Source organism: Papilio polytes, unplaced genomic scaffold (genome assembly GCF_000836215.1).
Source record: "Papilio polytes unplaced genomic scaffold, Ppol_1.0 DF824169.1, whole genome shotgun sequence".
NCBI lineage: Eukaryota > Metazoa > Arthropoda > Insecta > Lepidoptera > Papilionidae > Papilio > Papilio polytes.
The window spans coordinates 1,187,294-1,201,464 of record NW_013525035.1 but is presented as its reverse complement, the minus strand read 5'-3'; the positions used below and the strand labels follow the sequence as shown (position 1 = coordinate 1,201,464).

Sequence of the window (14,171 nt, the reverse complement as noted above, 5' to 3'; positions counted from 1 at the left end):
TCAAAAACACCTGGGGCGATTTCAAATTTTCTTTTACCATTACAAAGATACGTTTTTACCAACAGCTAGTGGTTCATAAATCCGTTTATTTTTAATTGTTTAATTGCGACTTGCGTACGTCGAACGTGAGGGGATCGAGAGTAAACAATTTGGGAACCTTTTATGAAAGCTTTTTTAACAAAACATACCCAAGCTCCTAGTCTTCTGCTTATTAGGATCGTCCATGTAGGTGAGATGCTGCAGGTAGGCGGCTGCGTTGGCCTTCACCACATCCGAGGGTGAGTTGAGGAAGCCGATGACCTCCGGCAAGTTAGGGTCGCGCCACTGCAGCCCGCCGCCCTCCTCGCGCCCGCCCACGCCGGGGTGCACTGAAACACATAAATATTAGTATCCTGCTCGAAGGACCAATAAGAAATAAGTATAACTTATTAAAAAAATTACAGTAGATCAACTCGTTAAGTACTGCTCCTCACGCAGAGTAAAAAATCAATTGCTCAGAGAGATCCTTAGTTTGGTTTCCCACAATAAATGAACATACAGACATAATAGCAGTAATTTTAGATGTGTTAATGTGTTATCTCTCGATCTTTTTCACGATTAATTTATGAAATACTAACCTAACGCCATTCCTGCCATTTGCTTTTGCAATTCATCTTCATCTCCATACATTGACTGGCCGCCGGTACTGCCGAGGCTTAATCCATTCTGAGAGTCCTGAAACGTTAAAGTTACCTTTTAAGAAACTATACTTGATACAACAATAAGCTATTTAATGATTTACCGTTAACATGGCAATCTTGTTTCCTTGATGTTGTCAGCTTGTAGTTTTTCTCCTTTCTCTCATGATGGTTTATTCCAAATTATATACTCTCTAAATTTAATAGCGTGAAAATAGTAGCCTAAAGCGTGTCGTAAGTGTAGCGCTTTTTATTAAAGAAAAATATTGAGCAATATACTGTGATAGCTAACATTCTACATACGCTTTATTATATTAGTACTAGCTGTTTCCGTGCGGCTTTATCCGCATGAAATTACAAAAACTTTATTTTATTGTTTGTATTTGTCAAATTATCAATAGCAACATGACATGATGACAACCTTGCTTCCTTAATGTTGGTAGCAACTTAAGGTCTCTTTCCCACATTAGGGTTTTTATCCAAAATATTTACCCCATAAGTTTAATGGGGTGAAAATATATAGCCTAAAGCGTGACGTGTGTGTAGGGCAAAGAAAGAATTATTCAAAAGTATGCTGTAATTGCTGACATATTAGGCAACAAAGAAGTGTGTGTTTACGCTTTATTATAATAGTATAGAAGTATAGATAGATAAATAAGTTTAATTTTTTTTTCTTTTATAGTGTGTAAACCGGCGCTTGACAACTATCCCTCCTAGACTAAAGTGAAGTTGTGGTCTGATGGTACGCGCTTGTTCAGTAAGTAAAATATAGATTGTCTAGAGGTTAAAAGGCCTTTCATGGCCTGTAATAAAGGGTTTAGGATATTAGTGAAGTAGAGCATACTTTAAATTGTCCTTGCTGGTGGTGTGCGGGCTCGTACGTGGCGGGGTAGTGCTGGTAGCCGTACGCGTCGCCGGCGTACTCGCCGCGCGGTGACGTCACGCAGTAGTGCCGCCCCAGCTGCCCCAGCTGCTCCAGCGACGCCGAGTCGTACCTACCACAGGGTAAAAGTAACAGAGTAACCAGAACAATTTGACTAGTCTAATAACATGGTATTCACGTGTTTGTACCTCTGCTGTAGATGCAGATTATGCTGTGGCGGTATCGCGCCTGGAGAAGCGCTACGTGGGGACGCACTACCACCACCTTCTACGTACTCCTAGGAACATTAAACATACAAGTATATTAACATTGCTTTTTACAAGTTTACGATAGTAAAACGTTCTATAATGCAATTCTCACTTGCGCCATATAAGCGGGAACCTGCGTCCCCGGTTCAACGAGGTATGCAGGCTGCGCGGGGTAGGCAGCGCCGTAGTGCGCGTACGTGCCATAGTGCGCACCCGATGCCGCCCCGTACACACCCCCTGATACCGAAACTGAGTCCATCACCTGAAACATAGTTACATGGATTTAGTAAGAAGACCAAAGTATATAGACTTCACCCGCGACTCTGTCCCCGTGGAAATAAAACAAAAGTAAGCTTACAAAACTAGCCTTTATCTTCACTAGACTATCCTCTACATCTAAGCCAAATTTCATTGAGATCCGTTCAGCGATTCAGGCTACAAACTTTAACAAATATCCAACCATCTAAACTTTCTCATTTCTCAATAAGATTGTATGAAAGAGGATATGTTTATGAGAGTAAATTTGTAATGACAGCTGATGCATACTGTGTATAAATGAGGAGGATAATAAGATACTTTTCTAGTAATATAAAAATAAATATATCCAGGGAAAAAAATGTGTATCTTGAAAGTTTTGAATAGGGAACGAAATCCCTCTCTTTGATTCCTAGATTTCTCAGTTCCTAGTACTTGCGTCTAACTTTAAAATTAGATAATGTAACATAATCTGATTTAGCTATATTTTTTTTAAATTAACAAACCCGACCTAGTTACAAGTTCTAATTAGAATAATTCAGCGGATTAAAGTTATTACATTATTAGAAAACTGCTATTGGTAGAGTAAAAAGTTCAGAATGTTAATTACAAACTTTTTAATTAATTTCAAAGTTGTTCTAGTATAAAATACTGTCTAATTGTAGACATCACAGTGATTTTAGACTTTACCTAAACCTTTTACATGATTAAAATGATTCAGGTGTAATTTACAACTGAGATTAACCCAGTGAAATTGTCACCTTTACTCCACCTAGTGACTGACAAAGTGAGAGAATGAATGACCTGAGTTTTTTTTTATCACAAGTTGGCAAACCAGCAAGCGTTCACCTGAATCCGCCAATGGCGAAGCCACCGCTACCCAAAAGCATCCTCAATTGCAGATGCGTTGCCTACCTTCAATCGCCGGAAGAGGAGACGCACAAATACAGGATATTTTCCCTTCTTATGTGTATCATCCACCGTCAAATCCACTTTTCCTTCCCATCCTATACTCTTAAGAAAAGGGTGGAAAGGAAAAGAGACTAAAATTAACAGTGACGCAATGACTAAGGGTGTGAATTAGCGAGTGTTTGTTTGTCGTACTCAATCATCAAACGGACGCTTAAGATCTCTAGCGTTCTTTAACCCAATGTACTGGCGTAAGTGATTTAGTCATCGACTGAGTGACTGTAAACTCAACTTACATGAGGGTATTTCTGCGATGGCGCCATAGTGAGATGTCCCATGTGGTTGTAATGGGCTGCGGGTGAGGACACATACTGGCCATAGTCAGGCTCCACGCCCGACACTTGGTACTCTCCAGCCTGAAAATATAAGTCATTTCCATTTCCCTATTTGTTTTCAAACAAAGTAATAATAGGAATAGAAAGTTACTCCACTCAACACACTAGGTATAAATTACGTTTAAAGACGCGCCACTTTAATGAAATTTCTTATATAATTAAACTGTTTTAAACGTTCAGTAAAAAGTGTATACTAAAAAATATAAATAGCCAAGTTAAGGAAAATATACAAAGGAATTTCATTTAAGCTCTTTTTAATATAAAACGTCTAAAGAAGAAAATAAAATGTAACGAACTTGTTTGGCTTTCTTTAACTTGCTTCCAGTGATTTTAAAAAAGCTAATGAGTTTTGGGAAGTGTATTATATTAAAAAAAATGAAAAAAAAAGATATAAAACGATAAAATTATAATACTGGCATATTATGATAATAGTAAAAGTAAAAAAATCTTTTGTATTTTCTTAACACATACGTTACGTGTTCAAATGAAGTAAAGGTAAGATGGATTTAAGGGAGAGGAGAGAATCAAACAAGAGGAAATATCCTTCTGGAGGTCTCCTACTCTTGCTTCGTGTATGTGGTCCTTACCTGCATAGCGAGGTGATGCTGGTGAGCGAGCGCGGCCGACAGTTCCGCGTCCTCGGTGGAGGCGTCCGAGCGGGACACGGGGCTGTGCTGCGAACCATACGCGCCCTCTACCGGACCGTTGCTGTAACAACACGGGACGTCACATAACACTGTTACGACATTTGAAACTAAATCTAATAGTCAAAGGTGTGCCCTTTGACTAAACTATCGCACAATTGTTTAGTCTCGCTACGACCTTATATGGAGTGTGGGAACACTACTCGATTTTTAGTTGTGCAACTAAACAGTTTAATTGGCTGTGAAACAACCGACAATCGCACAACCGTTGTGTGATAGTTTAATCAAAGGTGTGCGCCCGCTATAATATCTAAGGGTGCGGACATCCGATAACGTTGTAGGTTTAAATCCATCGCCTTGAATATCAAAGAAGACAGCTTAATTTGAATGGATATAAGATTATTTAGTTTATTTTTTACTAATAGTTTTAAACCAAACTGGATGGATTGCGTGAAAGGTGACATGATCAAGAAGAGAGTGATGACTGAGATGACGGATGATAGAGTGCTTTGGAGGACGAAAACCCGGTGCGCCGACCCTACGGGAGTAGGATAAGGCAGGGGAGATGATGATGAGTTTTAAACTAAATACACGTTAGACAAACCGGGTATTATCTATACCACATCTCCATTGTCACCATAAAATATTACCAGTGGTGGTTCGTTACCAATTATTTGATATTCAAGTTTAATAAGTCACGTTATAAACCGCAAGAGAGTTGGCGCAACTTAAATTTGAACGAGCTGTTGACCCGCATTTCGAGCACCGCATGGGCCGCACCAAACTAACTTACTCCGCACACCTACCCCTGTATTCTACAATACAGATCGTTTCTCTACATCTTTATTAATATAAAAAAGTAAAAAAACATAATTGTTTTGAAACAATATATTACTAAATAGATTTTCAATTTCTGATTGAAAACAATCAAAAGCGACTAGCCCATGTGTTCTTCCAGACTGTCCTCTACTATGCCAAATTTCATCGAAATCCGTTCAGCCGTTTAGGCTACAAACTCTAAGAAACAAACATACATCCATCCATCTAAACTTTCACATTTATAATATTAGTAAGTAAGATTTTGTTTTCCTAGATTTTAAGCAGTTCCTTCTACGTCATGATATCAAAAACTCGTATCACTGCCATTCACTTATTAAATAAATGAAGCCTAACATCCACTTAACTTACACTATCCGCAAAGGGCAGGCTCTGATAAGTTTAACGGATGATGTCGCGTCCACTCAACTTGAATACTAATCTCATTAAAGCCTATTAACTGCTTTACCACGCGACTCAACTTGATTGCAACTTAGTTACAGTCAATATTATAATATGCATTATCATAATGATGTAGTTTCAACCTACTATTTTTTATTATTTATATTTTTTGTTGCCTTTAATTGAATACTCGATAACGATTTTTGTAGAAGGGAAAGATATTTCCCTTGAACGTTAGATGATGCAAGATTACTAAAGTGTAACTTTAGGATTATCTGGAGCAGGATACAAGAAGGAAAATGAGAGTTCTTGAATAAATAGGTACCCAATTATCTTCTCTCGTATTCTACGAAACAAAGAGCTTAAACAAGAACTAGGTAACCTAAAAATAACGCAAGTTTTAATTACAAAAAGATACACGAAACTATGTACGAAATTCGTAGCCAGATTCTGTGGTTTAAGGATATGTAGAAGTAACCTTACTTTTTCTATTTTATTCTATACTAATATTATAAAGAGGAAAGATTTGTATTTTTGAATGTATATATTTCACGTATAAACTACTGGATCTATTAAATTATCTGTGTGTAACAAAGGCTATTTTAATTTCACGTAGGTATATTTTTAATTTCACAGGACGAAGTCGCAAGCAAGTGCTATTTAAAAATAAGTGTTCATCTTAGTCTGGCAACATTAAAGTTGATTATTCTTTCTACCTTTAACTTGAATTAAAAGAATTTCTTTCCGGAATTATCGGCACAGTATACAGCAACATATTTTCAAAAGCATTTTGTAATGATTCTCGAAGCTTTACAAATTACCTTTGAAGAGTTTGCCTTTCGGACTGACGTACTTATTGATGTTGCCACACAGATGAATGTATTCAAATGAAAAAACTTCAAACGAAAAAATAGAATTTACTCTTACCGTAAATGTTAAAATAATTTTAATAAGTATTCATAACACAAACAATTCTTATTAACTTCAAAAAGGTTAAAACAACATCATACATCGTAACCTTGAAAATTTCTAATCAAATTGGTAACTGATTGTTGAATCGACAATATTAGTATGAGAACAGTAGAGAAGTCCATCAAATTAATTCGATCAATTAAAATCGATTCGTATCACCAATTATAAACTAGTCGATTATTCGGTCATCGGAATCGCTGCCAGGGCTGCTAATCATAACGATTCACTATACAGTCAAAAAGACGTTAAATCCTAATACCTTTGAATTAAAACTATTTTCATTCATATAATAGATATTGAATTATCAATGATTGTCATGATAATTTTAAGGAATATTCATTAAGTTTACTGTATTAAGCAGACTTTTAAAATAATTTTCAGAACACAAAAAAAAATTCTATTAAACTCGTCGCCTTATAGAAGTTTCTACGGAAATATCTATAGTTATCTCTATATTTTTTAACGAGAAACAATATGTTTTACTGCTTCAAATGGAAGAGAACAAGTAAAATATAAAAATATTAGTGGCAACCCTATTACTAAATCCTCTACGAGCGTGTCAGTGTTAAAACTGAACCGAATGTTGACGTGACGCTACCGATTTATTAATTAACATGTCAATCGAAACAACAACGACAGCTTCCGGCAAACGGCGCGCGACTGGAAATTGTGAAATCGTGTACACTTCAAACCTTCTATTATTGTCACGAGTCACAACAGTTAAAAGTTAATAGGCACTAAAGGGAAACACTAAAGCGTGAAGCGTTTTAAAGCACAATGACTACCATCAGGATTCAATATTAAAATTTCGGCTTAACATTTAGCCATTCAGAACCTAACTACAGCGAGCTTTAGGGTCTGACCCATTACTGGCTGATCAAAAAAGGTAACAAAATGCGATATTTACATATTTTACGCGTTGGATTGTTATCACACAATTTGTAATTTGGTGGGACAGTCCCTAAGTCCCATTGTAAAAAAGCACCAAAAAAAAGTTGACAAAAAACTAATCTAATAATTTGTATGAAAGCAGCCAATCATTAATATCATTCTATTGTCAAACTTTGGAACTTTCACAAGTTTTGGTTTAATCGAAAAATTAAAAAGTTATCCTTACAAATTACATTTAGCACAAAAGTTTGTCGTGTGCCGAGATTTACAACCACACAGCGTTCGCACGACGTCCTACGAACAAGTTCCACTTTATATCTCCATTTAAAGGAGAAAAGATTGGTGTTTTTTTGTTTTTAATAAACTCAAAAACTACTGGAATGATATTTAAAATTATCCCTAGATGACAAAGGCTATATATTTAACTAACTGTTCCCGTGCGGCTTCATCTGCATGAAATTATGAAAATTTTATTTTATTGTTTACATTTGTCAAATTATCAAATAGCAAATGTCAAAATGACATGACATGACAAACCTTGACAATCTTGCTTCCTTGATGTTGGCAGCAACTTATGGTCTCTTTCCCATATAAGGCTTTTTATCCAAAATATTTACCCCCTAATTTTAATGGCGTGAAAATATATAGCCTAAAGCGTAACGTAAGTGTAGGGCTTTTTATTAAAAAAAGAATTATTTAAAAATATTTTGGAAAAGCTGACATCTTAGGCAACAAAGATGTGTGTGTTTACGCTTTATTATAATAGTATAGATATAGATTACGTTATTTTAATAAACGTTCGCCCATACGAAAATGGGACGGTTCTATATATTTTCCACTCTCGTCCCTACTAAGAATAAATATAGACCTTCATTTTCCTTATTCTTTTTAGTTTTTCATAGCGCGATGACAATTATTCAAGTGCTGCTGTACATTGCCCAGTCTCAGAAAATGTGAGAAAATATTCTTGGAACGAAAATTTATTATTAAAGTCAGTTGTTTGCAGCAACGTGTATACCATATTTAATATTCTGTTCTTCCTTTGTTACACTAGTAATTTTAACAGTGGCTTCATACCAGAAACATCTATAAAACATAGGTTATCTAAAACGAAGGACAAATGAAAGTGGATATATTACAAAATATTTCGATCGACTGGAATGGTGAGACGGAAATCTGACTAATATTACCTGTGGTCGCTTGAGTCATATCCTTAGAATACCCTACTGGTAAAATTCTGTGTAATTTTACACGGGTATTTAGCTAAGTGCTATAAAATATGTGGAATTAAACTGACTTCTGCAAAACCATTTTATCATCCCACTCATTCTATTACAAAAAACTGAAATAGCAACGCCTTTTTGGCTAGTGAAAAGTCCACACGCATTAAAATTACTACACCGTACAACTAAACACATCTACATAGTAATTTTTAACACGTTTCTTACTACGATTTTTTGCAAACATCTTTTAACACTTATCTACATATCTACAAAACCAGCCGTCTGTTTAAAAATACGTTTTATATATCCAAGTATGGTTATTTAAGGCGTACAGGCGGAGGATTCTCATTGCAAAAACAAAACAAAGCATGGTGTAATGGTATGCGAGCTGGTCGAGGCGCGAACCCGGCCCGTCCGCACAACGCTGATTCATCTGTATTAATAATTACCTAATGCCCCGCCGGATTCCTGCGCGATTCAATACATTTTAAAATACACATTAAAGGAATAACAAGTATACTTATCTATACTATTATAATAAAGCGTAAACACACACTACTTTGTTGCCTAAGATGTCAGCAATTACATTATTTTTGAATAATTCTCTTTTTAACAAAAAGCCCTACACTTACGTCACGCTTTAGACTATATATTTTCAAGCCGCTAAACTTAGGGGTAAATATTTTGGATAAAAACCATAATGTGGGAAAGAAACCATAAGTTGTTGCCAACATCAAGGAAGCAAGGTTTCCATGGTTTGTCATGTCATTTTGACATTTGCAATTGATAACTTGACAAACGTGAACAATAAAATTATTTTTTTATAATTTTATGCGGATGAAGACGCATGGGAACAGCTTGTATACATATAAAAGTGTATATTTCTAGTTATAGTTAAATTACATTAATCTCATTTACAGATATCCATTAAAGCCAGTGACCTGATTACCAAGCTCCTTGTGATGGCGAAGATTGAATAATTGACGAGTTAATCCACCATAGCTGCGGCTACGGCGACGGCTGTCAGCCTGATTGATGGACGTCGCTAATGTTATAAAAGCATATTATATACTGTCATATAAATGCTTTGAAATGTAACTGAGAAATGTGCAACTTCCAAATGTTCACTGTAACGGAAGAAGTGACAGGAATCTCCAAATGGAAATCAGACACTTAAAATCAAATGTATGTATTATTTACGTTAAGCTACTGTGATTTCTTCACCATCCAATCTTATCCTACTCCTATCCTCTTAATAACTCTATCATATGTAAGTCATCATAGTCATCACTCCCTTGATCATGTCACCTTTCACGCAATCCATCCATCTCTAGCTACAGTGATTTCTTGTTGACAGAAAAGAAGATCATGTCATCAGAGTAAACATTTCATCACATAATAATGTCTAAGTCATCAAACAAAATTACGTGAAAATAACCTTTTCCTTTCAGAGAATTTTTCCAAGACGCTTTACAAACTCGAAAATAAATTAACCGACTCTCGACACACGCAAAAAAGTATTTATTACAAAAGACAACGGAGATGAGATGAGAAAAAGTAATAGACAATTACTTTCGCTACAAAAGCCTGGGAACCGACGGCGTACGCACAACTACTCTCTCGGGGCACATTGATGTATGTATACTTGAATTATTATCGGCCGCACTTCCACTGATGTCGACAAACAAAAAATATATCGATATTCGCCTTTCGGGATTAAGATACGGTATCGGTATTAAGTTTCCGACTACGAGATGTACAAAAGAAAACAACTTACTGAACGTAATTTCTGCTTCAAAGAAAGTTCTCTTATTTCAGAAAACGATGTATGAACTCTACTAGAATTATTTTTAGATAGTTTAGTTTCTCTTGTACTTCACTTTTTGGGCAGAAACTATTTATTCTTTGAGGTACAATTTTATTAAATCTTAATTCTCTAAATTGAACATGATAAAACTAGCTATATTTTATATTAAACTTTATGTGTAGATAGTTTTTCAACTTTTTATAATAAAAGGGGGCAAACGAGCGGCGAGATCACCGAGGTGGTCAACGACGCCCATGGACATCCGTAACACCAGAGGAACTACAGATGCGTTGCCGGCCTTTGAGGAAGTGATAGGCTCGCTTCTTGAAGGACCCTAAGTCGTATTGATTTGGAAATATTAGAGAGGACAGACCGTTCCACAACTGGCTATGCGGGGCAGAAAGTTCCGCGAAAACCGCACGGTTCTGGAATGCCAGCCATCAAGTTGGTGAGGATGGTACCTGGCGGTCTGTCGTGTCGTCTAATGACGAAACTCGGCGGCAGGAATCGTTCCAAACAACTCCTCGGAACACTCCCCGTGGTAAATACGGTAAAAAATGCGGAGGGAAATGACGTTCCTCCGCAAGGCCAGAGGTTAGTTCGCGAAAGGACGTAGATATTATCCACATTTAGAAATAACTGTACTTCTAACATCTAAAATATAATGTAGCATCATTAAAACTTCCAAGACACCAACCAGATTTGATTTTGCACTAGTCACAGCTGCACTTAGATCAACAACTATAACTTGATAATATCAAGTACAAGCATGAATACTTAACTAACACTCGACTCTAAGTAAGGAAACGCGCAGAGACGCTGCAAATTCGATAAAGCCGGTCCGAGGCTATACATTACGTATACTTGACGTGTAAGTACCAATTTACTAATATACTCAATTACATATACGACAATGTATTATTGAATTATTCAGCACTAGCTTTCGGCCGCGACTCCGTTCGCGTAGAATTTAAAAGAAAGAAAATGAGTAGCCTATTTGTTCTTCCAGACTATCTTCTACATCTGCCAAATTTCATCAAGATCCATTCAGCCGTTTAGGCTACAAACTCTAACAAACATCTATCCATCCATCTAAACTTTCGCACTTATAATATTTATTTTATCCTTAAATTTCCCTCTTATTTAGTAAAGCTCTAAAAATAGGTAAATTTAAAGAGACTGAATGTTGTTAGTACCTTGACAAGGATTTGCAACCACTTAATCAAACACCAGCATCAATTTCAATGTAATGCGAAATTAACATTTTTAAATCAATCGTAGGAAATTACACCTTCTGAAATCTAATTAATTGTAATAGCAAATTCTGCTAAAAGATCGATGACTTAAATTAACTTCCCTACATCAGTCGTCAGATAATATCTTTGATGAAAACGAAGTGCCGAGTACCTCGCTGTACGCTATCCGGAATTAATTGCTTTTACATTAAAATAGCGAAGGCTGTCCCCCGGGTGTTTATTAGGATAAAGCTTTATTGCGTGTTTCCAATGACAGACGCTGTCTAGTGATATATTAGGGCAATCCCTATTGGATTTGTATGTTCTAAAACCACTAATAGGATAAAGCATTTGTATTGCCTGAATCTATCTATACTATTATTTAGTAATTACAGCATATTTTTGAATAATCCTTTTTTTAATAAAAAGCCCTACACTTACGTCACGCTTTAGGCCATATATTTTCACGCCATTAAACTTAGGGGGTAAATAGTTTGGATAAAAACCTCAATGTTGGAAAGACACCATAAGTTGCTGCCAACATCAAGGAAGCAATGTTGTCATCATGTCATGTCTTTTTGACATTTCTAATTGAGAATTTGAGAAATGTAAACAATTAAATAAAATTTTCATAATTTCATGCGGATGAAGCCGCTCGGGAACAGCTAGCATAAAGAGGAAAGATTGGTATTTTTATATGTATTGAAATAACTCTAAAACTACTGGGACGATTTGAAAAATTCTTTCACCATTAAAAAGCTACGTTACCAGAGAATAACAAAGACTATGTATTTTATAAAAATGTAATTTAACACGGGCGAAATCGTGAGCAACAGCTAGTGTTGGATAAAGTCTTTCTGTTAAGTAATTTAAAATGTTGAAGCCCGGTGTGCTCAATTCTATATCACAGTTTTAACTGTTCGTTTGTGGAAAAAATGTCCGTACAGGTCATCTGCCAGTTAAATATAGGCTTTACGTCATTCATCTAAACTCTGCAACAACTTACTTTGTTGTTCAAAGTACTATAAGACAGTCTAAATACAGGACATAATCCTGTATTCATACAAGGAATAATTAAACAAGTATGCTTCTGTTAACAACTTGATTTTATCAAATTGTACAAAAATCGGTATATATTCCATTCGATACAATCAAAGAAAAGAACGATTGAAAAACATTTCTAACGATTTATTAAAATAGCAGAAAATATATCAAAGAAAAGACAGATGTTATTCCTAAGATTGAATTTAAATATTTTTATATAATATACATGAATATAACTTTGTTCCAAATACATTATGTACACTAGAATAACTAAAAACAGTTCATCCGTTCCCGGTTGATCACAAAAACTAGCCTCACGTCAGCTCGAAAGGAACTGAGCGCCTAGTTAAATCTAACGGAAAAATGAAGCGTATAAAAAGTTACTATTTATGTTACATTTGGTCTAGATCCGCGCTAGCTCTGCTCGTTCGACTTTTATAGTATATTAATTTAAGAAATTACGCTCCTTTCATTTGATATCAGTAAATATACCGAAATGTATAATTTTCTTTTCTAAAATAAAAACCTACATATAAAGACAAAGGCAGTAATCATGAACAAAGTTAAAAAACATAACAGAAAAACGTCTTGATACAAATAGTGGAAAGCTATATAAAGGGGATCGTGGTTGAGTGAGACATCTGGCAAGAAAACACTGCATGTAGATATCAAGAAATAAAGGAATACACAAGATCTACTATAACTATGATGGTAAATGTGCTTACATGGGTGGTGGGTATGAAAATAAATTCCTTGGCTGCCGTTTAATATATTCCACCATCATTCACGACCTACTTCTGGTAAAAGTGTCTATAACTAATTTGTATAACGAAATAAAAATTTAGTAACGTACAACTTCATGTTTTACGACCCCCACACCTGCCATCCGCATACCCGAAAAAAAACATACAAAAACAACACAAATTTTACCGAAAGTTAATTAGGTCGGATAAATTAGCCTCTCGCATATTGCAGGAGCGGGCGAAAAAGTTTTCGGGACCATATTTACAATGTGTTAGTGTTGTTACATACTTTTGTTTTAATTACCACACATCTTCATTATAATTATATTATAGTACTACATAACGTCTGTTTAAAAAAAAAACCTTTGATATAGAAATCCTTGCCTTCAAATGTTAAGTAAAGAATGAAACAACGACTCCAAAACCTTTTTTTTTTTACTTTTAATCTTACTAATATTATAAATGCGTTCTTACTAATATAGTTTAGATGGATGGATGGATGTTTGGTAGAGTTTATGGACGCAGAGAATAATCACATTTTTGTTTTTTTAATCCACGCGGACGGAGTCGCGGGCGAAAGCTAGTCATAAGATAAAAAGTTAACAAAACTTTAGAACTGCAATGTATAAATTATGAAGATATTTATAACCGATTATATCTAAAATGACAAAATTTTGTTCATGTTTAGACAATCGTTACTCAAGGATAAAATCAGCTAATTTATGCAACATACTAGCTTTCGCCCGCGACTCCGTCCGCGTGGAATTAAAAGTAATAAAAGTGAGGGGGCTAGGTGTTCTTCCAGACTATCCTCTACATCTGTACCAAATTTAAACGAAAACCGTTCAGCTGTTTAGGCTACAAACTCTAACAAACATCCATCCATCCATCCATCTAACTAAACTTTTGCATTTGTAATATTAGTATGAATAAGAAGATTTCATAAAAATTTAATTACGTGTTTTATCTATAGTTAAACAACTAAATAACACAGCATTCAAGTTAGGAAACCAGTAAAATAAAACAT

General features: G+C 35.4%; 1 protein-coding gene across 3 annotated transcripts in view; it reads right to left on the bottom strand.

Moving 5' to 3' along the window:
* Positions 1-14,171, bottom strand: part of LOC106111382 (catenin delta-2) — a 55,831-nt gene that overhangs the window by 8,022 nt on the left and 33,638 nt on the right. For all 3 annotated transcript variants that reach the window (XM_013293440.1, XM_013293439.1, XM_013293441.1), the window contains exons 3-9: positions 3,955-4,075; positions 3,269-3,388; positions 1,921-2,070; positions 1,749-1,837; positions 1,522-1,672; positions 618-714; positions 189-368 (exon numbers count right to left, since the gene is read on the bottom strand). In XM_013293440.1, the coding sequence (XP_013148894.1) occupies positions 189-368; positions 618-714; positions 1,522-1,672; positions 1,749-1,837; positions 1,921-2,070; positions 3,269-3,388; positions 3,955-4,075 (908 nt within the window). The remainder of the gene's footprint in view (positions 1-188; positions 369-617; positions 715-1,521; positions 1,673-1,748; positions 1,838-1,920; positions 2,071-3,268; positions 3,389-3,954; positions 4,076-14,171) is intronic.